At 50.4% G+C, this 25,867-nt stretch overlaps 2 protein-coding genes across 6 annotated transcripts in view; both read left to right on the forward strand.

Moving 5' to 3' along the window:
* Positions 1–12,109, forward strand: HOXD4 (homeobox D4). The gene is given in 3 exon segments (XM_037523594.2): positions 1–10,799; positions 10,802–10,933; positions 11,479–12,109. Coding segments are annotated over 3 exon segments (777 nt in total). The 5' UTR covers positions 1–10,501; the 3' UTR covers positions 11,826–12,109.
* Positions 11,537–25,867, forward strand: part of HOXD3 (homeobox D3) — a 19,411-nt gene continuing 5,080 nt past the window's right edge. For 3 of the 5 annotated variants that reach the window (XM_037523586.2, XM_037523587.2, XM_054699874.1), the window contains exon 1: positions 21,433–22,964. The gene's annotated coding sequence lies outside the window, so the exon portion shown is untranslated. Of the gene's footprint in view, positions 11,576–11,878; positions 11,921–21,432; positions 22,965–25,867 lie in introns of those variants that run through there. The other 2 variants (XM_037523588.1, XM_037523589.2) reach the window with 2 other exon arrangements.

The raw sequence follows: 25,867 nt of genomic DNA on the forward strand, positions 1-25,867 counted from the left end.
TCCCGGAGGGTCGGTGATGCTGCGCTCGCTCCCAGGGACAGCAGAAGCGGCCTCAGGCCGGTTCCGGGGTGGCAGGCCACCTCAGTTCCTCCGCCTTCCCGGAGGGGGCGCGATTTCTGCGCTCTGGGCTCCTAGGGTCTGGAACTAGGGTGCCCTGATAGGGTAAGCTGCCCCCAGTCCTCGGGTTCCTAACCAGCCTCCTCAAGCTGAACTGCTCTTCTGGCCACTTTCCTTTCCTGCGATTCCTGAATGGGCAGCCTTGAAAAGCAGAGAGTCCAGTGGCTTTTCCAGCAGGCTGATGGGCCTCACCCTGGTGCTCCTAGAAACAAGGCCAGGGGCCCAGGACTCTCTTGGGGCTCCTTAAAGTCTCTGAGAGCCAGAAAAAATCCCACTGATTTTGAAGGTTAAGGACACCCCAAATGCAGGTCTCTACCCTTTTCCAGCTCACCCACACACCTCTCACCATTGCACCCATTCTGGGGGGTGTTTCTTTCACCTGCAGTGACACCCAACTTTAACACCTGGCTCAGATCCTACCTGACCCCATTGATCCTTCATTGTTTCCTGGCAATGTACTCTTTATTCTACTTTGGAGCAATGATTCCTAATGAAGGCCTGCATTTCAGTGTTTATCATGCAGGTTTCTGGGTCCCACCCAGATTTACTGAGTGAGAATGTGCAGGACCTGCATTTTGGAAACTCTCTCCCTCAGGTTTACTAGGATGCTTGCCACAAGTGTCTCTCCTGCTTCTTCTATGGTTTTCCCTTCCCCAAGGGTCAAGTTCCTTCTACCATTCAGCAGTTCCTGGAGCTTGCTCCCTAATTGGGTTTTCTAATGTCACTGCCCCAAACGCTGAGTAAAAATTACTTCCATTTTAAACAGGGGACATTGATCCCTTGCAAACTTGGAGATTTCAAATAGGTGAGTAGGTCAGATTGCCTCACATCTTTACCACTTACCTGCTGTGTGACCTTAGGCAAGTAAGCAAACTCTCTGGGCCTATTTCCTCATTTGCAAAGTATGGATAGAAGAGTATTTTCAAGGGTTGTTATGAGGATTTTTACCTACATAGCTATATGTGCCAAGTACATTCTAACTTACATATATATTAACTCATTGGTTAAGTACTTAAAACAAATTTTGTCATATTAACAAGGATTCATGACATGTTCTATATAATTAATACACCTATTTGACATAGCAGCCAGGCCTAGACTTTTAGAACTGAAAGAAACCTGGTTCACATACTCAATCTTTGAATTCTACAGAGAAGCTGCAGGAGATCATAGTTCTGCAACTCTTCCTATTGCTGTAGTGGGTCTCATAGGCCCTACACCATTGGATTTCAGCATCTAGCAACTGTGTACAGGTAGACTTTAGGATAATACCCAGGAGGAAAATACTGTTAGCTTCTCAGAGGGCAGATGTCAGGAAGAGGAGGCCTTATACTCACACAGGCACATGCGTGACACCTAAAGGGCTTCAGGCCTTCCCAGAGAGCAGGCCAAGCTACCCACGTCCTGGAGTCACCTGTACCCATCACTGATCAGTCACACCCACCAATCTGGTTGCTCTTCTACAGGCCTAGGGCAAGTACTCACTTTTCAGTCTCTTTAAATCTGGGGCAAGCTAAGAAGAGCAAAAGGCCAGTGGGCAATAGCAGAGGAGGGCAGGAGTGTCCCATTCCCCTTAATCTGCTTATGCTCTGAGATCTGGGCTCCAGGGCCATGGCTAAACTGTAGCTTCCAACTTTAGCCAGAGTGATACCAAGGTAATTCTAAGAGGGGCCTTATCCTACCAAATCTCAGTCAGCTTTTCCAGTGTTTTGATATTCTCTCTTTCTCTGTCTCTCTCACTCTCTCTCCACACACACACACACACACACACACACACACACACACACACACTTTGAAAGAGTTACATAAATGCTACTTCAGGCTGCAACATGTATACATCCTCTGCAATCAGTTCTATCCCCTTACCCCTCATTTCCATGACTTCTACCTACAAACTTTTCCTAAGAAGGCCTCTGCAGGCCTTTCTCTTAGCTTAACCAGGAGTCTACCTGGGTCAGATTGATTCTCAAAACACACATAGTCTGTTCTGCTACAAACCATATCCAGTAGAGTTCTGCCTATGGCATAGGGCAACATTGAGCCCTCCAGGCATCTTCACCCTGTGCCATTTCCATTCTCAGTTTTCAAAGCACTTGGATGGCCACCCCATCTGCCCTTCTGCTGGAGCCTTTTCTAGCCCCTGGCTCCATGGTCAGAGGTCCTGTCCCATTCTTTTGGTTCTCTTATCTCACTATTGGAGGTTTCCTTTGGAGTCTCTTCTTCCCAAAGGATGCCAAGCATGAGGTCCAATAAGCCAGCCTCATTCTCTGGGTAGAATTGGGAGTGGCTAAAGAAGGGTTTTTCTTTCAGAGTACAGTGCCAGAAATAGAGAATCATATTTCTCTCCTACGTGGGACTCTTCTCAGCCCTTCTCTTCTCTACCCCCACCCCATGTCCCTAAGTGACAGCCCTGGATAGTCTCTTTCCTCCATCTGCCCCTGGCCTAGGGAATTCATCCAGTGTCCCAGCTATCCCTTCTGGTTGTGCAGACACTTAGCTTAAGTGTAGAGCTCAATACCACCTTTAGGTAGGAGAGCTCTTAAAAGCCAAGAATATTCTTTCCTGGGGCTCCTATTTTGGGCAAAGAGCTGATCTCTGCATTTGGAGTGAAGCCGTTCCCTCCTGGACCCCTTCACTGTCTCCTCTTTCCTGGCAGCTACTGTGGCTTCTGGGTTGGAGGAGTAGTAACAGAGGACCCTGCCCCATGCCAATACTCTGGGCAAGAATTGCCAAGACTGGCTCTCTCTAACCAGATGGAGAGGGATAGTTCCTAGAGTCCCACTTCACCCAAAAACTGATTCCATACAGGTTTTCTCTCCCCCCCCCTCCTCTCCCATTACCACCACTCAAAAGTCCTTGGGAAACTCCCCAACAAGTCGGCCTAAGCTAGCTCTCTGTTCATCCCCTGATGCTTGGCCTTCTCATAGGCTGAGTTGTCTCTCCCCATTCCCACTCTCATTCATGTACAGAAGCCCAGGACACTGGGGGCTGGGGGCCAGAAAGGAGTGTAGGAAGGTGGACGGTCTTTCTTTGATCATGTTGCTTGGTTGTCCTAAGATCAAAAGTAACTGAAGATGCCTGCTTGAATGTATTCCTTTCTTTCCTCCTTTTCCCTATGCAAGCCAGTTTTTTTCTGTTATTATTTAAATGTAGAGTAGATTGTGTAATTTTATTCATCCTCTTAGGTAACCCACAATGAAGACTGCAACTAAGTTCTAATTACCATCTTTCATCATCATTCACTGAAGAAAAAAAATTCACTGAGCTTTCACTAGGTACCAGCATTATTTCAGACACTACCTCCTCGGTCTAGTCTTCTCCTTCCCTCATAGAAAGTTCATTACAAATGCCCAGAAAATCACAATCATTTGATACTTTTTTATAAAAGAAACTTAAGGAAAATTTTTAAAAAGCTTTTTCTACCTGTTCAAACTTTACTTTTTACAGTGGATTAACAGGGACTAAGTTCAAAACTGCTAATATAGTGCTAACAGAATCAGAAAACTATTTTGTAAAAGCTTGATCTTTATCTAATTTTTAAGATAGATACTACCAAATTTACGGGGGGGGGGAATTCCTCCTCTGTGGCTAGTGGGGGAAATAAGGAGAAATAGATGCCATTCAGTCCAGGCCACCTGATTTGAAAGTCAAATCAAGAAATGAGTTTAGAAATCCACAGAGAAAAAGTGGGCATTAGGATGCAAAGAGATCTTTGTAGGGAGGGATCTCTTACATGGGCTTGATGGGACTTGCTGATGAAAACTTTTGTGACTGAATTTGATGTAGAAATCATATCTGTGGGATGCTCAAGAAATGTACACAGAACATCTATTCTTTTAATCAGAATAGTCAAAATCACACATTTGAAGTTTGGTGGCAACTCTGGTGGGCTATGGAGGGATACTGGGGGTCAGATCTCTTTTTATTTACGTCCTGTCTTGGGACCTGGGGGCATCTTCCCCACCTCCACCTCCCCCCAAGCATGGAATGCCACATTCTCCCTCAGAGCAGTGCTCTGGCCCAAGCTCCTTTTCTTGACTTTCCCAGCAGGACAGCAAGCTCCCTCCTGCTCTCTTAGGCGCTCCCTCTGGTGGGTGTGGCAGTGTTGGGTGGGGGTGGGGAGGGGGAGAGGAAGCCCTCCTAATGATCCCACCCAGGACGGGTGAGCTCAGAGCTTGTGGTTGGGAGCACTGTGGGAGTGGGGACATCTGACTTCCTGGGCTTGGGTTCCTTGAGAGCCTCATTTGCTTCCTCACACCCTGTCCCCTTCACACCATGGCTGTTTTATTGTTTTATAACCTTCTTTAGAGCTTCAGTTGCCAAAGATTCTGATAGGGCTATTCTCCACTTTCTCAGCTTACCAAACCCCAAGTCTTGCTGTTTTAAGCAGTTTGGTCACTTGCAAAGACTTCCCTTTCAGATCTAAGCAAATTATAGAAAACTCTAGGCATGTGGCTACCTTCAACTTTTGCTGAGCCCATTCACAACAATACAGAGCCAAGTGTTAACTCCAGCGGCCACCCCTGCCCCCACCCCAAGCCTACCCAGCCTCTTCCTAACCACCCTTTTCTACTGAAGTTTGAACAAAATCTCAACTTCTAATAGAGGCAAATAAGAAGTGATCTTCGAGTTTCCTCTTTATTTATCTATTACATCTAGAACTACAAAAATGATTGAAATAAAGGAGTTGATGGTACTCACAGTGAATGCGGCCAAAGAATCATAAGACATGCCCACCAACCAGCCTTTTCCAAATAGCACTATCTCCCAACTTAAACAGCCTTCTCTGAAAAGATGCTATTTGAAAAGTCCAGGGTATTGATATGAATATGACCCCCCTTGCATCTTGGATATTTGGAACTATTTAAATGTGAGGGAACAGTTGCAGTGAACCTTTATTTAGTGAATAAAAGTTTAAAGCCGAAGGTTATTTATGGTTCTGCAGAGATGGGACCTGAGTGGCTATTTACGAACACGTGATTCCAATAAACTTTGTTTTATGGCTTGAGAGTTGACAAGCCAAAATATAATTCCCACCATAAATTAGGTTAAGAGCATACAAGCGCAGATGCTTGGTTCCTCGAACAGTGATAGGAAAGTGAGAAGCTCCAGCCAGCGCCGGCTCAGAAGGAAACAGTTCTACTTCCAGCCTCCCTGCCCACTAGAAGAGAAAACCAGTAAGTTACGTTACTTTTTCCATAACAACTTCAGCCATGGGGGATTCCTCTGCTCTGTCTTTTCCACCCGGGGCGGGACAAATCTCATCGAGGTGAATTCTAATTTTAGCCTAAACCTAACTTAACAAGTAGAATAGGAATTGCAGTTTTCTACCATCGATTCTGGACATAGAAAGTTAGGAATTCTGGTCTCTGAAAGTTAGAAATTGAGGGCTCCAAGCTCAGGAGAGGTACTTGCTCTCTCTCCTCCCCCATCATTGAACATCTGTTTCAGGAGGAATAAAACAAGGATAGTCTAGGTGGAGATGGCTTTGCCTCTGAGATTTCTCAGAGAAGACTGCCATCCTAACATAAAACTAGAGGAGATGGAAAACTTTAAGCTGGACACCAGTGCTTGTGAGGACCACTGCTTTGAAAGATTGCTTTGTGGGTTCCCCAGCAGCAGTGCTAGGAAAAAAATGATGTCATATCCATAGAGCTGGATAACAATCTGAAGCATTGCCATTTACCTTTTACCCCATCGATTTTCCTCCTCCTTGGTTATCACTTGGGTCCTCATTTCCCTTGGAAATTGCTCTTTGTTTTGAATTGGAGCAGAAATAGGAAGGCAAGTCTCAGCCACGCCTGGTCTTTCTTTGGGAAGCAGAAGACAGGTTGGGGGTGCTAGTTGGAGCTGAGGAATTTGAAACCACTTTGAAACTGGAAAGGGGGATTGAATTATTCCCAGAGTGACACAGGGAGCTGGGGTGGAGGGCAGATACAGGGGCTGCCCCTTCCCCAGTGGACCTGGGCCCACCAGGGAATTTTGCAGGGGGAAACACACAAAGGCCCATTTTCTCCTCGCTTTCCTGTTTCCCAAATGGGGAAACCCTGTTACAGCAGCCTAAGTCGGGACAAACTACCAGTAAGGTTTTGCCCAGGGGTGCATGTGGTGAGGGAGGCGATGGGCCATATTTTTCCACTTCGTGGTCTGCCCTTTAGGACTGCGGTCTCGGCTTGCTCCGCGGAGAACTTGGCTCACAGTTCCTGCGGGCGGCACCCGAAGCAAGGAGGTCTGGGTATTGGTGGGGTGTCTGGGCCTTGTCATTTTCCTGTGTATCATCTATCTTTTCTTATCCTGTGGAATTTAAGTGACCCACGTTTTCATTGCAACAGGTTCGGGACCGTGAGAGATCGCCTCTGTAAGTACCTCCCCGTTTCTTCCGAATCCAAGACTGATCTAGATGGCGGAGGTGGTCGGGGCAGGGTCTCGCCTAGGGAGTGAGCGGGGAGGAAGAACGGCCCAGGCCGGGAGATGTGAGGGAAACTCGCTTGGGAGGTAGGAGCCCCAACTAAGCTCCTGGATAGATTTTTCTGGGGCCTAGTTCAGTCACCTAACTAAGGGAACGCCCTCTACGGAATGTCGACCTTGTGTTCTTGGGTCTGCCTGGACCTCCCCGTCTCCCCAGCTCTCACAGGTGCAGCTCTGCCGCAGCGGCAGCCCGCAAGCTTCAGTTAAGAGCTTGCAGCTAATTAGCAGTCCGCCCTGTGCCCTATTAACAAGTTGTAGGGAGAATCGCCTTCTCCTCCAAGCAACCTGCTAAACACTAAGGCAACGGTGAACTCCTTCCGCAGTCCAGCCCAGCCCAGCCCAGCCCAGCTTAACCATGTCCATCCTGGTCCAACCTTCTCTCTTAAAAAGAAGAGAGAAAGAAGCGGGGGTGGGGACCTTAACCCTCTATGGCTGCGGGTGTGTTGAGTTGGCCCGTTTCTAGAACGGCTGGGAATTCCGAGCTTTAGGTGGAATTTCTTCCTCATCGCTCACGGCTCACCCCTCCCCCGGTTTAGGATTAGGTTTGGGGACCCGGGCTGAGTAGGGCAGGAGGGATGCGGGCCCTTCTCCTTCACCTCTCGGTAACTGCAATTTGGGAATTTCTGTGCCAGAACTGCGGGTGTTGCAGGCAAACATAGGGGGGTTGGGCGGGGGGCTTGTAAATTTGGATCTGAGTTCCATGTGCTATGGAAGGCAGGTACATTTCAGAGGAGACCTGTGAAGTCTCCTTATCTCATTAAGATGATAGCAGTGTCTGAAGAGTCAAGGAGAAAACAGTGGCTCCTCCCTCACTGCAAAGTGAAGATGATTTTGTTTCAATGGCAGATGGAGTATTCCAGGGTTGTCGGAACTAAGGCATCTTCCCTCTCTGGAGAGAAGCCACTATCTCCAGGGTCTGGGAAGCTGGGGCTTGGCTCTGGGCCAATCTGGGTAGCCTGATCTGCTCCCTAGGATCTGTGCTCACCCTGAAAAGTGGAGATTCTGCCCTGTACCTAGTTCCCCTCTATGAAAAAGGTTGGCGCAAGTCACTCCAAGGAGGAAAATCTGGTATCGCCAGACCCCGTGGTCTTGCCATGTTCCTATTAGCAGTTAGCACCCTGGCTCTGGGTGCTTATCTGCTCCAAGGCGCCTCTCTTGCAAACCCACATTTGGTACCCTATAGCTGAACACAGCACACACACACACACACACACACACACACACAATAACCCTGAGAGATCAAAAGCATTTGTATGGGCAGTTGAGCGGGAGGTGAATATTTAACGCTTTTGTTCATCAATAACTCGTTGGCTTTGACCTGTCTGAACAAGTCGAGCAATAAGGTGAAATGCAGGTCACAGCGTCTAACAAATATGAAAATGTGTACTCTTACCCCGTCTCCACCCAACCTAGCAGGCTCCCCCAATTTTTCTGGATAAAATCTAGGCCCTGTGTCTCCAGGAAGAAGGTAGGTAAGTGGGAGTACTTGGCATTAGAGGACTTGGGGTGAACCTTCCTGGGACAAGTGGATTGGGCATGGGACAAATTCAGAGCTCTTGTTAGAATTGTCACCCAGGAAATTCCTATGAAGTAGCCAACTCACTGGAAATATAGTTTGGGAGTGGGAGGTGTGTGCACGTGGAGAGTTGAAGCAGGCAGCCAATTTTGCCAGACTAGGGTTGGGGAGGAAACAGAGGGGAGTTTCCCTATTCCACCCCACCAGGCCCAGGTTGGGGCTTAAAACTAATCTTTGAATCATAATGAGAAAATCAAAACAATCAAAAAAATTTAAAACACTTCTGGAGGGATCCAAAAGCCCCACCCAAGCGCAGGCATCCCTGTGCTCCTGAAATCCATCAGATCCTGAATGCAACTGTGTTCTTGATGCCCCGAACGAACGGAATGGTGAGCTCCAGACAGCACCGAGGCACTGGGGCGGGTGCAATTCATGAACTTTTGTACTCTTCTGTGCTGCTGTCGGCAAAGCAAAAATAATGAAACTTTGTGATATGTTTGTAAATGATTTCGAATGACCCCTCGCCCTGCCCTTCACCATTAGCAAGCCGACCCCAGTTCATGGGGTCCAGGGCAGCTCGGTGCCTGTGAGCAGCTCCTGCCTTGGGTCTGCAGCAGGAGCAGGAGCAGCAGCAGCAGCAACAGCAGCAGCAGCAGCAGCAGCGGTGGACAGGAATGGACAGGCCAGCCCCACACCGGGCCCGGGAAGGTAAATGCACGACTTTTTGGAGAGCTAGCTTTGTCAGCCTACCTGGTTTGGGTGGGCAGTGGGAAAAAGAATGGGTGGAGGATATTCCATTCTTGCCTCTTTTTCTTCTGTCACCGATGGCATTTGCTCCTTTTTGGAAAATACCACTTGATAAGGGGGTGAGGGGAGGAGGTTATTTAGATCTGGAGTGGGGTATAATAAAGCCGCCATTTCTGGGATGGATTATTTCTTCTTCTTTCTTTCTGAAGAACACTGTCCTGGCTGCTTGACTGCTCTGTAACCCCGGCACTGGTACAAGGATGGGGAACTCATTGCTGCAAATTGCCACCAAGCCCTTCAGCCTACCTGAACCGGCTGGCTCTCAAAGTGCGGGTGGCTGTATCAGGCTGGTGGTGCCTCAGAAGAAGAGGCTGGGGCTGGCAGCAGTTTAAATACCGGCCTGGGTGGAATCCAGAGGTTGTAACGTAACGTTGTCTATATATACCCTGTAGAACCGAATTTGTGTGGTGTCCACATAGTCACAGATTCGATTCTAGGGGAATATATGGTCGATGCAAAAACTTCACATTTCTCCGAAATAGCCAGAGTCTAAAGTGAAGGTAAGAGGCAGCCAGCCGGTCGGCGGTGCCTCTTTCTGTTTTATTACCTTGGACTCCAGGAGGACCGACTGAGCCTGGTGATATAGAGCAGCCTGTTCCTCCAGAAGCTTCTCATTTCTAAAAACAGTCTCCTGTGGGTGCTGTAACAACAACAACAACAACAAAATAAATTAATAAAACGAATTGGTTGCATGAATACAGGACCAAATAACTAGGTTTTGGGGAGGGGGGGGAAAGGTGGGAGGCCAGCTAGCCCCAGTCTCAGCTCTGCCCTCCGAGAGGTTGGAGAGTGCCCGGTGAGGGGGCTCACTGGCATTTATGGCCCATGAAGGAAGAAAGCAAGCTAGGAAGAAGAGGGGGCTCATTTGGGTGAGCAGTGTGTGCCTCACCACTTTTCTGACTGGAGCAGTGGGGACTTCTTGCTCTAATGGGCAAGGTCTGCCTTTGACTAGAAACACCCCTGGCCTAGGCACCGGTAGAAAGCTTGGAGGTTATTCATTGCCTAATTCAATTCAGGCCAGCTAGATTCTGGTAACTTTTGGGTGACCCTGATGAAGACAAAGCCGGGATTCGGCCTTTGTATGGGAGAGTCCCCCTCTGGCGAGCTGGAATCCTGCCTGCTTGGGGTGTTCTGTCCAACTCAGAGGCTGTCCAGCCCACCCACCTTTGGATGCCCTCATGGATATGGGGATTCATCCCCGCCCCCCTTCCCGGGCCAGTGCGGGCTTTGGGGAGCTGCTTTCACGCAGGCTTGAGGAGGAAGAGCACTAGAGGTTAGCAAAGTCAGTGGCAGACAAAAACTGGAATTACCTGCAGGGAATGAGGGTGCTGAGGATTAGAACCACATTAACATCTGGTGGGGGCCCTCAAATGTGCACCTACGAGTCACTTGATTACACGTATGTTATTTAGTTAAATTTGTGAAAATTATGAGATGCTCACCAACCCGGTGATAAACTCGCTCCCTTGCTATTGGCTGGGCTGGTCACATGGCCGACCAACTTTATTCAGTTGACAGCAAGTAGGAGGGCCCTATGGAAGGAGAAAAAAAGACAACACGAGAAAAATTAGTATTTTCTACCTTCTGAAATTAATGGCCATGAGTTCGTATATGGTGAACTCCAAGTATGTGGACCCCAAGTTCCCTCCGTGCGAGGAATATTTGCAGGGTGGCTACCTAGGCGAGCAGGGCGCCGACTTCTACGGCGGCGGTGCGCAGGGTGCCGACTTCCAGCCCTCGGGGCTCTACCCACGGCCCGACTTCGGTGAGCAGCCCTTCGGAGGCGGCCCGGGGCCCGGCTCGGCGCTGCCCACGCGGGGTCACGGGCAAGAACCCAGCGGCCCTGGTGGCCACTACGGCGCCCCGGGAGAGCCCTGCCCGGCGCCCTCAGCGCCCCGCCCGCACCCCTGCCGGGCGCCCGGGCCTGCAGCCAGCCAGGCGGCCCCAAGCCTCCGGCCCCCGGGACAGCACTCAAGCAGCCCGCCGTGGTCTACCCATGGATGAAGAAGGTGCACGTGAATTCTGGTAAGGCGTGGGCCCAGCGACCTTTCTGTCCCCACCCTAGCTCAAGGCCTGGAACCCGGGAGGGGTGCAAGTGTGTGGGGGCCAGTGGGGCTTCAATGGGGCGCTGCAATTACTCTCTCCATAAATTTTTATAGCTAAGGGAGCAGGCCAGGACCATGTGGCTGACTGCTTGGCTCTGGGCAAAAAAGGGGGTGGAGATGGGGGTGGGGTGGGGGAGGACTCCATTTTCAGAGTGGAAGGAACACGTTGTGGGAGAAAGGGATTTCCAAAATACTTGGGAATTCCGGAGCACAAAGCGGTGGAGCAGGGAGATGGGAGCACCTTTGGGGACCCCAGCCTGCAAGCCTGGGGGAGTGGGTGGGTGTGCGGGTGGATAGGCTCCAGCGTGTGCGCCTGGCAGAGAGGGCGGGAGCGAGGGAGAGAGCTGGCTCGGGAGCGGGGAGGGCGCTGGGCCTCTGGGCGCGCCAGGAAGTGAGTGCTGGTGGCAGGGGCCTAACTACTGGCCTAGTGCTGACCTGACTCTGCTGTCTGTTTTGTCTCTGCAGTAAACCCCAACTATACCGGCGGGGAGCCCAAGCGGTCCCGGACAGCCTACACCCGGCAGCAAGTCCTAGAACTGGAGAAGGAATTTCATTTTAACAGGTATCTGACGAGGCGCCGGCGGATTGAAATCGCTCATACCCTGTGTCTGTCTGAGCGCCAGATCAAGATCTGGTTCCAGAACCGGAGGATGAAGTGGAAAAAAGACCATAAGTTGCCCAACACGAAAGGCAGGTCCTCCTCCTCCTCTGCATCGTCCTCCTCCTCCTCCTCCTGCACCTCCTCAGCTGCCCCTGGCCAGCATTTGCAGCCTCTGGTCAAGGACCACCACACAGACCTGACGACCTTATAGAAGTGGGGACCCTGGGCCCATCCCTCCCTGTGCTCCCGGCTGAGCCGAAGCTGCGGGTGCAGGCCGGGCCTGCTGTCACCTCGCTGGGCTCTAAGGTACTGTGGGGTGGACCTGGGACAAGCAGGCCGCCCTCGGACTAGGTTAGCATCCTGCCCGAGGGCAGCCCCCTCCCTGGACCAGGGATGGGGGTGGGAGGGGGGTGGGATGTTCTCTCTGAGTCTATTATCAAATGGCAGGAGCTACTGAGAACATAAAACCTTTGCGAGTCATTAAACTCATGAAAATCTCCTCTGTTGGATTTTGAATTTGCAAATGAAGGTTGGATGCTTTACCCCTGTGAATTTGAACATTCACCCCCACCCCATCCCTCCAGGGATATTTGTGGTTTAATAATGTGGGGGAATTGAGGCAGAACTGTGGCCACCCCGGTGCTAGGTGATTGCAACAGAAGCAAGAGAGCTGGGCCAGGGTTTCTGAACTTTCTGGGTTGTCTATATAGATTCCAGTGTGAAAATTTTTTTTTCTCTCCCAGCGGCTCCATGTCCAAATAAGTCTAAGAAGGAAATGGAAACGGGTTGTTTTATGTTTAGATTATATTTGCTTAAATATTTATTTGTGGGGAATGGAGTACAGAAATAACTGACATCTAAATGCAAAAACCTCAAGATGATGAAAGGGACTGAGTTTCAGGGAGCTGAATCTGAGATTGTGGACTTACTTCTGGTGTAACTTGCAGTTTGAACTCCACCCACTCCCCGGAAATGGGTGTAGGGGGCCCTTAACCCTTTTAGAGGAAAGCAAAGGGTCCACTCAAATTTGAGTTCTTGAAAATATATTTCCACATGTGCTTTTTTCAGCACTGTGCTTACAACCAGTTCTGGGTGATTAAAGGAGAGGGAAAAAAGAAAGAAACAAATGGCCCAACATTTTCCTTCTGGGGAAAGAAAACAAAACCTCTATGTTCTGGGTCATTAGATAATGACTGAATTTTCTGTTCCAACTGGATTCCAAATGCCCCCAAATACCCCATATAGCAGTATTTTATAGAAATTGGTGTATGGCCCATGTGAGTGAGGGGACTATATTGCGAAGGCGAGGAAGTCCTACTTTCAAAAAGAGAGAAAAACCTCACTGAATCTAGAAGTCCACAAAAGTTTGTTTTAGGGTTTTCTCCCTCCGTTTTTTTTTTAATTTTTAAAATAAATCTTAGAGTCTTTCTCATCTTATTAATTAGAAGCATAAATTGTAAAACTATAAAAGTTTTCAGGTCCTAGTCCTTGCCTTGAGAATAGTGGTTTAAAAACAATCACTCTCCAAAACAGGAGAGAGATTCTTCAGTCATTTTTCTTATGCCTTTCCTCCGAAGGGTTCAAAGCTCATTTTTCTAGAATGCTGACCCTTAAGGACAAGGGGAAGAGTCAAAGTTAATGTCCAGAGTTCATATACTCAAATGAAACAAGCCTTCCTGAAGTTTAAACCCCAATGCCTCTGGTTCCAAAGAGGAACCCTGGTTGTAGCTACTGAGAAGTGACAAAAGGGGGGAGGGAGAAGGGGTGAACTTAAAAAGGAGTTGGAGAATTTGGGTTATTTTTTTAGTGCTCCAGAACACTTAAGAAATTTTCAGCATTAGTTTTAAAAATATATTTAAGTGTGTGTATATGGAGGGGGGGGTTGCTTTCTCTGCAGGCATGTTCTTTGGTTCAGTGTCTCCTGAGAGCTGAGGGCAGGTATTCACTGGAGTCCCTAGGCTGAAATTCCACTTCTCTAAAGTATCTTCCAAGCCTTAGTCTTTTGTATTAGACCCTGGGGACAGCTCTTTGTTCCTCCTTGGGGTGAGCCTGGCTCTCAGACTTGCACATGGCAATACTTGAATATCGCCACGTCGGGATATTAAAGATGGATATTCCTGCATTATTCGCATCATTGTTTCTATGACAAAAAGCACAGAGTTCATACATAGTCAAGACGTCTTTTTTCTGATGCCCTCACGTTGAGAAGCTGAAAAGGTATTTTACTGAAGTTCGGCTAAATTACAGAATCAGGTTCATCCAGAGGACAAATTTTCTATTCGATTAGCTGTATTTCAGCCGGGAGGACTGACCTCTAAACCCTTAACCTTTTGGACTCTGACTACCCTTCTCTTCTTTTTTTCCTCTAACGTGCAGAGCAGGCTTTGGACACAGCAATTGAAAAGAGCCGCTATCCTTAGGCAAGTTGGGAAGTTGCTAAGATTCTTTCCTAAAACTCAAATCTGTGAATACACTGTACCCTCTCCTTGGGAGGGGGGAAGTATCTGTTCACAACATCCAGTGACATGTATATCACAGATTACTACAGAGACTTCCCTCTTTCAGAGAAGTTCAGGTTGCTCACCCAGCTTCAGACCAAATGCCAAACCAAACTACTTAACTGCCTTCACCCCTGCCCCAGAGGAAAGGGACATGTTTTCAGGATGAAAACCCAAACTCTTTCTCAAACTTAGTCCCACTACTTTGGAAAGTAACTTTAGAGGAGAAACAACTTCTTTGTTTATAAGTCTCAGCTCCTCTTCCCAGCTTCCAGGGATTGTCTTTTGAAATGTTAATGAAGCCTGGTTGGCCCAGAGGGCTGCCTTCCACCCAGAGGTCCCTATCAGACCCTAGAGTCCATTTGGGCCCACAGCAGTGGGGCAGGGAAGAAGCAGGGCCCCCAACCACCTAGTGCAGGGAAGGAAATGAGTTTCCATCTGGGAACGTGCTCTGGAGAAAGCTAAATATAGAATGGTTCAACGTCCATTTGCTTTTGTTTCCAGTTCCCCCAAATATGAGCCAGAAGTGTTTTGGTGTTTATTTTTTTTTTTTTAAGCTGTGTTGGGGTTGTGACTGGGGGTGGGGGAGAGCTAAGTGTTTGCTGAGGATGTGGCTCCTTAGACTCCCATCTCACTCTGTCCATTGCAGCCTTTTGTTGGGGGATGATATTGTCAGTCAGCCCCATGGTGTCTGTTCACACAAGATGCTTTTTGAAATAGAATTGACCGATGTTCTACTGCCACTGATTAAAGTATTATTTATACTAATTGTTGCTTGTAGTTTTGATGTAATTCATTGATCTATATTTGAAATAATAAAAGGTGTAGCGAAATCTCCCTCCTGTTTGGTGCCTCTACAGAAGCATTCTTTACTAAGTTTTCTAAAAACAAACATTCAATATAAACCATGTGTTTTGTTTTCCACATGTGCCTGGTTTGTAAAGGTTGTACTGTATAAGACTTAGAAAAATTCTATCCTTGCCCACTCCCCTTACATACACACTCCCAATTTGGCCACCATATTTTCTGAGCCTTGGGAAGCCTGGAGTTGGATTCAGGCTGCAGGGGTGTTGGGTATTGTTTTTTGAAAGGAAAATGAGTTAACATCCCAAGCTAAAAAGAGGCTCCAGGTTGGCTTTCTGTGTGCCCCTGCCAGCACCAAACCTCTTCAGTCTTTATGGTAGGATAGGTGAGAGACCTTCCTACCCTCCAACTCTGGAATAGTGGTGCTGGGTTCTGGGCCAAGCCTGGGCTGGCCATTGGCTGCTCCTACATGACCCCTCTGGTCTCCAAACTCAGGCTTTTACTTTCTGGTGCTGCTCAGTCCCACGGGGGCTACCAGCACCTGCCCCTCCTGCCTCCAGCGCCCCCTCCGCCCTGCCCTCCAGACCACAATAAACACTCCCCTCTCTAAAAAGTGGCCTGTGCTATTTTTATCACGAGGGCATTTTCACGTCTTGGCCTCGCCTAGAAGAGGGGCCCAAGACTGGAGTCCCAAAATAGATGGGGTGGGGGGGGCGCTTGCTGGAGACAGGAAATGAGCAGAATGCATAAAATCAGACATGTGTCCTTAATATATGGAAGGGCTCGCCTCAGACGCGTGGACATGTGTATTTATAAGTGCGCAGACAGAAGTTTAAATATTCAGACACATTTTATGATTGTCCTCTGCCCGTCTTCTGGTTAATGGCTCCTCCTGTGCCCACCAATACATCAATACCGTTGTGTGTATTGAATCACCGGCAGGGAAGAGGAAGCGAGTCCATAGCCGAGCCCGCCGGTGTACAGTACAGTAAATCCCGACCCTCGGCAGACGGCGCTTCCCGCCTGCCTGCCCGCCATGTTGGGGAGCCCTCCCTGCCCCCCGCGCTGGGCTGGGCGGCTGGGGCTCGCCGGCTGCCGGGGGAGGGCCTTTCATAACCCGGAGAATTTTCAAAGTGCGAGGAAGATGATAAGAATAGATTTCTACAAGTCCCGACCACGTGATTGGCGAAATAATTAATTCAGCACGTCCCTTAAGAAACACGGAGTCGTCATTAATCTGCCACGCAAAGGGCTCTCTCCGACTTGGAAAGTGCAGGGATCCCAAGAATATCACCCGCCGAGGGGGGCCGCGCGGCGCCCCCAACCCTCCACCCCAACCCCGCGGCGGCGGGCGCGGGAGCGCAGGCGGCAGGTAAATATTTGGGCGACTTTTATTTCTTCAGATTTAAATCCTTAATGAACTTAGCTGTCAGGGCTGCTGACAAATAGTTCTCTTTGCTTCCTGATTTGGAACCGCGCGCCGGCGAGAAGTTGTTAGTGGCTTGGATGGTGACCTTTGGTTCAGCAAAGCTTTGCACTTATGAAAAATTACCGAGAGCGACCGAGTGTGTGTGTGTGTGTGTGTGTGTGTGTGTGTGTGTGTGTTGGGGGGAGGGGGAGAGAGACAGAGGGCGAGAGGGGGGGGGGAGAGAGAGAGAGGGAGAGAGGTGAGGGACAGGGGTGCGAGGGGCGCGGGGTGCGCCCGGGCTGCCTGGAGACAACAGGAGTTGTAAAAACCCGCCCGGCTGGGGACGCGCCTGGCGCACGCGGGCTGAGGTTGCCCGGTCGCCTGTGTCTACCGGGAACAATGGTCGCTGTCACGGCATCTGCCGCCTATTCTTAAACCGGTGAGAAAAGGCCCTGGCCCTCTTTTCAAGCAAGGGTCGTAAATTTTTCTTTGCGTCATAATAGAAGGCTATAAAATCGAGTTGAAATTTTACCCCAGGCAGGTTTTAACCAACAGATAATTATTTCCGAGTTGCTTCTCCCTTCCCCGTCCCTTCCCACCCAAGCGCTGCTGCTTCTGTCACCCCAGCCAGGACTTTCCCATTATTTTTGTATTTTTAATTTCGGAGGACGATCTCAAATAAAGGCAGGGCCAAGTCCCTGCCAGCCGAGCCGGCGACCCGGGAGCCAGGGCACGCCGGGGACGGGGTCCGCGGGCGAGGCCAGGGCGGGCTGCGAAGGCTCTGTCTCCAGCGCTCTCCCACTTCAACCTTTTTTCCCTCCCGAGCCCCAAGGAGAGTCGATGTTCCAGAGTCACTCGGCTCCCAATTCACCCAGCCTCGGGGCTGGGGGCGGCAGCGGTCTGGTCTAGCTCGCCACTCCCGCCCGAAGCCAGAGTTGATTCTCCTGCTTCCCTCCTGTTGGCTTTGAGGAGGATTTCGGCGAGCTGGGGCTGACTGTGTGTGGTGATTGTTTTGGGACTCCGTGTGTGTGTTTTGATTTCTTTTTTGGTGTGTGTATATTTCCCCGTCAGGACAGAGACAAAGTTTCCTCCGTTATGAATTATACATTCAAACAATAACACATTAATTCAATTATTCAAAGATGACAAATGTTTATGTGCTTTGCAAGTGACTCCGGCGCAGATTTGCCGGCTTTCTCTGAGCAGCTTGCGTTTTTCTCAATGAGAATTGGCTGTCCTCCCACCCCCAGCCCCACCCACCCTAAACCCCCCAATCCCCTGGTAGGCCCAGGAAGGAACCCACAAAAAGCTTCTCCAGCGCCACTGGTAGTCCCGCAGCCAACAGCCTCCCAAGGCCCGGGCTTGGCGGGCACCGGCCCGGGCTATTTTATCAGTGTGACAATTGCCCGGGTTGGTGTGATAAATCATCGTAAGTAATTCCTGAAAGGGTGCGAGGCTGTTGGGGGCCGGGCGAGGACTGTAAATCTTTCCGGTTTATTGCTCTATGAACATATGCTCCGATTGAAGAAGGCTTAGATCCTTTCCTGGAGACAAATTCCCGCAAAGCAGCCCCCCTCTTTGACTGGAGATTAACACTTGCTGTGGGCCGGCTGCTCAGTTCCTGGCAGGAGTCTGGGGGCGGGGTCCTTGGGATGGGGGTGCATTGGGGGTACCCACAGTCTGACTCCAAAAGGCACCCAAGTGGGCCTTCAGCCAGGCCCAGTCAGGTGAACAAAAGGAGGGGCTTGCTGACAGGTCTGGGGGCTTGAGCCTGTGACCTGCCCTCTGGGACTTTTCTGTGCCTCTGGAGAGAAGATGCCGAGGACTTTACCCCTTTCTCCCGGGCCCTTCTGCCTGCGGTTGCCGGTTGCCGGGCACATTTGCCTTCACCTTTCCCAGACCTTGCGTGCCGGCACACGGCATCTGCTCCGTGCGGGATGCCTCTGAAGAGCAGAACGGGCCATGAGAGCAAGACTTGGGGAATTGGGTGGAGACCCCAGAATGGGTGTGAGATTTTGGGGTGTGGGAGGTGGGGAGGACCCCGTGGACTCATCAAAAGCCCAAGAGCTGGAAGCAGCGGCTGACCCGAGCCAGAAGTTTAACTATTCTTTCCATCTGCAGAATTGTTTCCTAAATTCCTTCCAGCCACTCGGGGAGCGCTGGAAACCTGTCCTGATTTCATATTTTTAAAAACAGAAGCTCCCTCAATCCCCCAAATAACTTCAGCCAAGACTGGACCCGCACCTCCCCTTCCCTCCTGGCTTTCTTGGAGGCGCCGCAGGAAGCGGGACGCGGTGGCCTCGCTGTCCCTGGGCCTGCAGGATCCCTCAGCCCTGCCCAGATACCGAGGTTCACAGGTTCCAGCACAGGCTGGGTGGCTCGGCGGCTCCGTGCCACAGGGTCCAGGTGGAGTGTGCAAGATGCAGAGAGGGAGACCTCTGAGGGTTCTGCCTTTTCTGGCTATGGAAGTGTCAGCGCGTCTGCTGTGTCCCCGGAAAGAGTCGAGGACCAAGCGGTGATGGCGGCGCGGTGGCGGGGGCCGGCCGTGGTGGGATTTCCTCCGTCTGACTATCCTGGGCTGTTGAGTTGGAGGCTCCCACCTTAGGGCTAAACCTGCTCTGCTATAACGCAATCCCATGGCCCGGGGAGCGGAATATCAGCGAATTCTCCTAGGCGGCGCCTGACGGGTGCTGATGCTGGGGGACCCCGGGCAGCCAGAGCGCTAGGGGAACACTGAGCCTCTGCTACCTCACAGCCGCCTGGGAGATGCCTCTAAGAGAGGCTTGGCCTCTAATATTTCCCATCCCCGGACCAGTCTGCTGGCAGGCTGGGCCAGGGTCAGAGGTCGTGGGGGGAGAGACCTTCAGGGACCCCATCCTCCCCACCCACCAGCATGGCTGAGGCCGTGTAGATCCTGAGCTTGGAGATGGGGGCTTTCCTTTTGCCCCACACCCACCCGTGTCTGCTGCGGGGAAGGAACCAGGTCCCACACCTTCCTGCCCCTCCTCCCAGCCCCCAGGCCTGGCTGCGCTCCGGGGCTGTTTGGCGTGAAAGTTTCAGCCTCAATCAGTACAATCTTCCCCAGGGGTCACGTGAACAAATATGCTCGCATTTGAAGGCAGCGTCTGTATTTCCCGACTATGAGGGGGTTTCCGGGGCTCTCTCCAAATCCTTTCTGGGCCACATTCCGAAAGCAAAACAAACCCCGAGCCTTGGGGGGCCAAGGAGGGCTGGGCAGGAACCCAAGAGTGGGTGGGGGCGCGGGTGGCCACCGCTCTGGGCCTGGGAGCCGACAGGCGGGCGGGTGGACCGACAGGCGCGCAGCGCAGGCGAAGCCAGCTCGGGGACTACGAACTCGTTCCTCCTGCGTTTATTGGTAGTTGAACCTCAGCCTGGTTCCGTTCTACCGGGAATTCCGTGTGCTCGGGTATATGGCCGCGTCTGCGAGCGCGCAAGACCAGGGTTGGGACAGTGTTGTCTGCAGACAAAGGGGGAAGGCTAGCTCTGCCCCCCACTGGCGCCCACTCTGAGGCCGAGGACACCAGGTTTATGATAAATTGGGATCCAGGTAAGCAATTGCATGACAAAATGGAAATCTTTGGGCACCGGGCTGCTTGCTGCCCTGAGCGGGATACTAAATATGATTTATTTTGTGTAATCTGTGATCTTGATTATTGCCAATTGGTGAGGCAGCCCGCGTAGACCTAGATACAATTCTACATATACATCGAGGACGGTGATTAATCAGAACGGAGGTGCGTTTTATGGGGATGCTCCCGCCTACCCAAAGGTTAGGAGGACACACTACCTCGCCAGGCTTGGAGGGTGGCCGGTGGCCTTGGGTGATGGTGGGGGCGGGGGATGGCAGTTTGAGGAGAGGGTCCGAAAAGAGGGTTGGGGCTGGAGGAAGTATTTGGGGGTTGAATGTACAATTATGGAAATGGATTGAAAATGAAATGAATAAAAAGAAACTTTTTTTACACTGTCACTGCCAAAGTAAGATGGAACATCATATTAATTCTGTGTCTTGAGCTGCGGGGCTGGGCACAGGCAGGTTGATTTATATGTATTTAAAATAAACTCTATGGCCAGCCAGCTCCCTGCATTGTTCTGGGAGCTCTCTCCAATTATGCATGCCTTTATCTCTTGATGTTGGCTTAATCTTTTTTCTTGGAAGATTAAAATGCTACTCGAGCTCTCTCCTCAAATTCAAGAGAACCCCCCAGCTACCCAGAAGAGTTTGGGAAGCTCTACCACACTTCCATCACTAATTTGGGGTTTTTACTACAATAGTGGCAAGAAAAAAGGGTTAGGGCTTCTGGGTCTTTCTCCCCAAAGACCCCGGAATGAAAGCTAAATCATATTTTGGCTCCCTCATCCCATCCATCCTTTTGTTTACTGCGTCCTGTGGCTCCTAGTTAGAGGAGAACTGGACAAGTCAACCCGGGTCTTTCCCCCAGCCAAAGCCGGCGCAGTAAGCGACTTCATGAGTCTGAGTGAGAGGCTCCATGCTCATGGGAACGCCATGGGGTCGGGCCAGACAGGGCCTCTGAGTGGAAGGGACCCAGAAAGCAAGGAACACTCTCTTAGAGTAGGTTGGGAAGGGGCCCCAGTAGGTGAGGGACCTACTTTCAGGGGCGTCGCCATTAAAGGAGAGCAGTAAAGTTGTTTTGTCAATCTCCTGCGCTTAGCTCCATAGAACTTAAAGTCGCTGGACATTTTTCTTCGCTTGCTGCCTTGGAGCTGCGCGCCTGCCAACTTAGTCAGCTGAATCCAATTACTGCGAGCAGCATTTCATTTGGCCCTATGGAGCACTCACTTATAACTTCCCCGAAAATTTCAATAATCCGCACCAAGGCTTCCTACCCTAAAGACTTTTCCCTGGGTACTGATGGGGGATGGGATAGAGGGCCATGTCTGTCTGGGACCAGCTCTTCGTTGACACCTCGAAGACGGGGTTCCCTTCGCTCCCCCAGTCTCTGGCTGTGGAATGGGTACTCGAGCTGGTGGCCCTGCGCCAGCCGGCTTGGGTCTACCATTCCAAGCAAGCATGAGGCGGAAGTTGGGCTGGTAGCTGGGCGGTGGGTGGGCTGGAGAGGGAGCCGGGGAGAAGGTTTTGGGGGCTCAAGTTTGGCTTGGGAGGGGTCCTCTTTCCTTTCACCTCCCAGGCTTCCAGCGCTCGCTCGGAACGCTGAGTGCACACTCACCCCCAGGCGCAAACTTACCCTGTTCCTCCGCGGTTGAGAAAACAAAGTCTACCTACAGGCGTTGGGGGATCGAGGTACTGGGTGGCCCTCTGAACTTAGCCCTTCTTCTAAAGGACAGCTCCTACTGCTAAAGAACGCTTTTCAAAAAATAAATGAATAAATAAATAAATAAGTAAATAAATAAATAAAATAATCAAGCGGCAACAGTTGACGTCCGCCCACGTGAATGTATCATATAAAGCGGCTTTGGGGCTGTCGGGTCCCTTCTGAGGGCCCGGGTACCTCGCGCCTCCACCGCGCAGCCCTCGAGACCCGCCCAGCGGAACGGCCCCCTTGGGTCCTGGCCGGCTGGGAAGCTGAAGCGCGGGAGCCACGGTAGAAGCCCTACCGGGCCGGGATCCCTCCGAGGCGCTTCTGTTGGGTGTTCATTAAGGGGTGAGTTATTGCCGCGTGAGCCAAAGGTCACTTCAAAGGCTTATGGCTGCGCGCTCTAGCCTTTAGAAGGGCCCGGAACGCTTTGTGTGGGGCTTTCCCTGGCGCGGCTTAGTGTTTGCAAACTACTGAGTCGACAAATTGCACAGGGCAGATGCAAGAGGGGGATTGTGTCTCTCCTTTCACCTGACCGGGGCAGGCGCCCGCTGAGCGCAGGCAGTGGTGGGCAGCTTGGTCTGGTTTGGGGTAGGAGTGGAATATTTGTTTCTTAGGCGATCTGTAGTCAGATCCTCAACGAGGCATGGGCAGTCCAAGCCAGAAGTGTGTTGTTTATTCACTGGAATGGAATAAACTCAAGGGAAACCATCAGACATACAATATCCAAACCAGGAAGTAGCACCCAGCTTCCTCTCCTCTGAGGCTCTGTGGCCGGCCCCAGACTCGGACCCACCCAGGCCCATCTACATACTCATCCTCCTTTTCTGATGCCCTGTGTTACAGCCTCCTCCCCACTCCGGCGCTGCTTAGTCCCTCTCCTCTACTCCTAGGGTATGGGCTTGGCCTCTGATACTGGGGCACCTGGATCATTTAAAGCTTTGCTGGAGCAGGAGAGTCACTGGTCTCCCTCCCTACGGCTGACCCATTTGGCCCATCCCTTGGCTGGAGGGTCCAGCCTTCCCTTCTCTGGTCTTCCCCTTCTCCCATCCAGCTCAGGATTTTAGTGTTAAAGGCCACCCAGCCCTTTCCCCAGAGCAAACCTAGTCTCCTTTCTGCCTGGGAGAGGGCTTGTGGAACGGCAGTGGGCACCATATACAATAGTCACATTGATTATGACATCCTTAAAAGGAATAAAGCCTCTCGAGTGTGTTTGTAAGAAAGAAGCGGCTGCCACTGAGAGTTTCCATTTTGTTCCAGATTCGCCTCAACAGAATATCAAAAGGAACCCGAGGAGCCTACCAAAAAAGTTAGAGACAATTGGAGAAAACACACACACAATTGTGGTGAGTGGAGTGATTTAAAAAAAATAATTTCCACTACATTTCCATCTGTCCTGCAACTCAAGGTAGCCATCTCAGGATTCATACATCAAGACATAAAACAAAGGGCGGCTTTGAAGTGGATCACCTCAGTGTGAACTGTGGCGCGTTACATGATAACCGATCATCAGCCTTCAAATTTATGGCGCTTTAATGGGGTGAGCCTAGTGCTTTAAATGCAGGGTGTATTATGTATTGAGTTATCTGGGCTAAATAAGAGTGATTTAGAAGGCGCGTCAGGGGCTTCCTATAGGGCAGAAGAGGCTCAGGCTGAGAGATCAGGAGAACTTAGGCAGAAAGCTGCCCCAGCTCTGCAGTAAACACATCCCCTTCCGAACAAATCCGAAAAGGAGTAGTTTGGAAATCCTGAAGTAGCAAAACCAAGAGGGAGGGAAGGATCCTCGTTCGATTTCAGTGAACCAACTTCAGCTAGAGTCGCGTCTGCCACTAGATCGCGGGGCTCCGAGGCCGGAGTCCAACTGGAAACCTAAGAGAAAAATTTAGAGTAACAGAAGCAATTAGAACTCCATCGCCTCCCCCTCTCTTTCAACTTGCAGGGCTGACTCTGCCCTTTCGCGATTTACTGGGATTATGGCGCTAGTCACAGCCTGGCGACTCTCTCCTCCCTCCCCAAGCCCCTCGGACACTCCCGGACCTCGGCGGGCGAGTGAGCGCCTGGTCGGCCTCCGCGCGTCTGGCGAGCCTCCGGGCGATGCGAGGTCTCGGCGGGCAGAAGAGCTTCGGCCCCCGGAGAGGCTGTGAGCGTCCGGTCCCTGGTCCCGCCGCCGAGTCGAGCAGCTCTCAGAGGCCGCACCGACCACTTTATATAATCCCCCTGCTCGCAGGGCGCGGGGCCGGGAAAAGTGCGGAGTAGGGAATTCTTTTGCTGCGCTTCCTCCTACGCGGAGCCTGTTTTCCACTTCTGAAAAGTGCCGGGCCTTGGGAAGTGTTTTTCTTTTCATTCCTTACTGAAGCGTTTACTGCCGCGGTGCTCGCAGTCATAAATTTTGTTACAAACCACAATGACAGGTGCATTGATATGCACCGTGAGAGCTCCAGCTGCTTAATAACCCCGTCCCCTGGCCGCTGTGAGCGCCTTTTATTTATTCGGTATCATATTAGGTATTGATCCCGGGCAGAATTAAGTGCAGTGAGCAAGTATCAGTGCTAGGCTGTTCCGGAGGCGCGGCGGGTGCAGCAGGCTGCGCGGCCCTGGGACCGGCCGGTGGTTGCTCAGAGGCCGCCTTCTTCCAACGGAGGACCGTTTGGCCCTGTATTCTCCGTCTGCTGTTGGATCTCCGAGTTGAGTTGGACAACTTCCTAGGATCTCGAGAAAGGGCTAGCCAGACCCCATTTGGCGCCCCAACTTCAAGGGGGCCTGGGATGGCGCCAGCGGGGTTTGGGGGGTGACTGATCCGGTAGGTTCCCAGGCTGGGAGGCAGAGGGGAGATGAGAGAGGTTAGGGCTGCAGGACGACTTCGAAGACCGCCCCTCCCCCTACAAGGGCTAGTCTTCACCCCGAGGCATTTGGGCAAAGGAGCCCAAAGGAGCAGAAGTACCAAAGGGTGAGAAAAGAAAGCCTTAAAAAAAAAAAAAAGGGGGGGGGTGATCAAAAAGATGAGCCACTGAACAGTTGACCATTGTCCAAGTGATTTATGACCCATTCCTGCTTTTTAAGTTCAAGCAGAGTTCACAAGGAGTAGGGATTTCTGGAAAGAAAAAAGCTTTTTTAAAAAACTAATTTTGTAACATTTCCAGGTTCTGTTGAAGAAGAGGTGGCTTCTTTAGGGCACTGTATTTCTAGGGTGGATGCTGCAAAGCTTCCCTGCTTCTGGGGAAGTGGGCATTGGGGTGGTGGATCACCACTGAGTAGGCCTTGAAATTCCTGAAGACAATGAAAACAGAGGCAGGAGAAAAAAATGTGTGACTACTCATGAAGCTGCCCAGTAGTTGCACTTTTGAGGCCCATACACAGAGCTTTTTAAAAAGGAATGCGCCATAGGAACAAATATGTGTAGAAGCATCTATTTCAAATACCTGCTCAACTCCTAAAGAAGTTATTTTAATGTGATTGGTCTGTGTATCAAGATAAACTTGGTCAACCTGACATGCAAAAGTGTGATGTTTCGCTCCCACAGTTGTAAATAAAATGACAGAAGCAGCAGTTTTGGTGGTCTGAGTGTCAAATATGGCCATTTTGACATGCAGCAAGCCCAAGTTTAAGAGTGGAAGCAGGATCCCAGAAAAGTCTAGGAACTTAACTAAACCCAGGGTACCTAGGGCTTAGGGACAAAAACATAAATATCAGTCACAGGATGAGACAGAGAATGATATATAAAATTTATGAATTGAAAGTGATTAAATAAGCATTGTTAGGTAGATATCCTAACTGCATATATTTAAGAACAGTAATAGAAACATTTTCTAGAACATAACATCCTAGTATTCTATTTATTATGCCATAGAGAAGTGCCTGTCTCCTATCAAAAAAGTAGTATTTCCACTTATAATTTAAAACAAAATGGGCACAGTATTTTTAAACAAAGGCTAATATGAATAATTTTTTAAATTATTGGGTTAGGTTTTTTTGTTGAAAGAGGAGGGGAAATGAGTGAATGGACAAGTGGTTTTGGTACTAGTGGTCAATTGTATTAGTCATATACATTATCTAGACAATGTGGTCCATCATGTGACCATGATGGGAGTTTTGGGGAAGGAAAGTTGCCTGGAAAAAAAAAAAGAGAGAGAGATCAAGAATTAAGCCTGGGGAGCTGACCTATGAGTTTTCTTTATCAAACAAACAAAAGTGGTTGAATAGCTTAGTTATACTTTAACTCCTTAGGAGCCTTTCAGGAGAAAGGGGTGGG

Source organism: Talpa occidentalis, unplaced genomic scaffold, assembly GCF_014898055.3.
Source record: "Talpa occidentalis isolate TD23 unplaced genomic scaffold, MPIMG_talOcc4v2.1 talOcc4.3, whole genome shotgun sequence".
Lineage (NCBI taxonomy): Eukaryota > Metazoa > Chordata > Mammalia > Eulipotyphla > Talpidae > Talpa > Talpa occidentalis.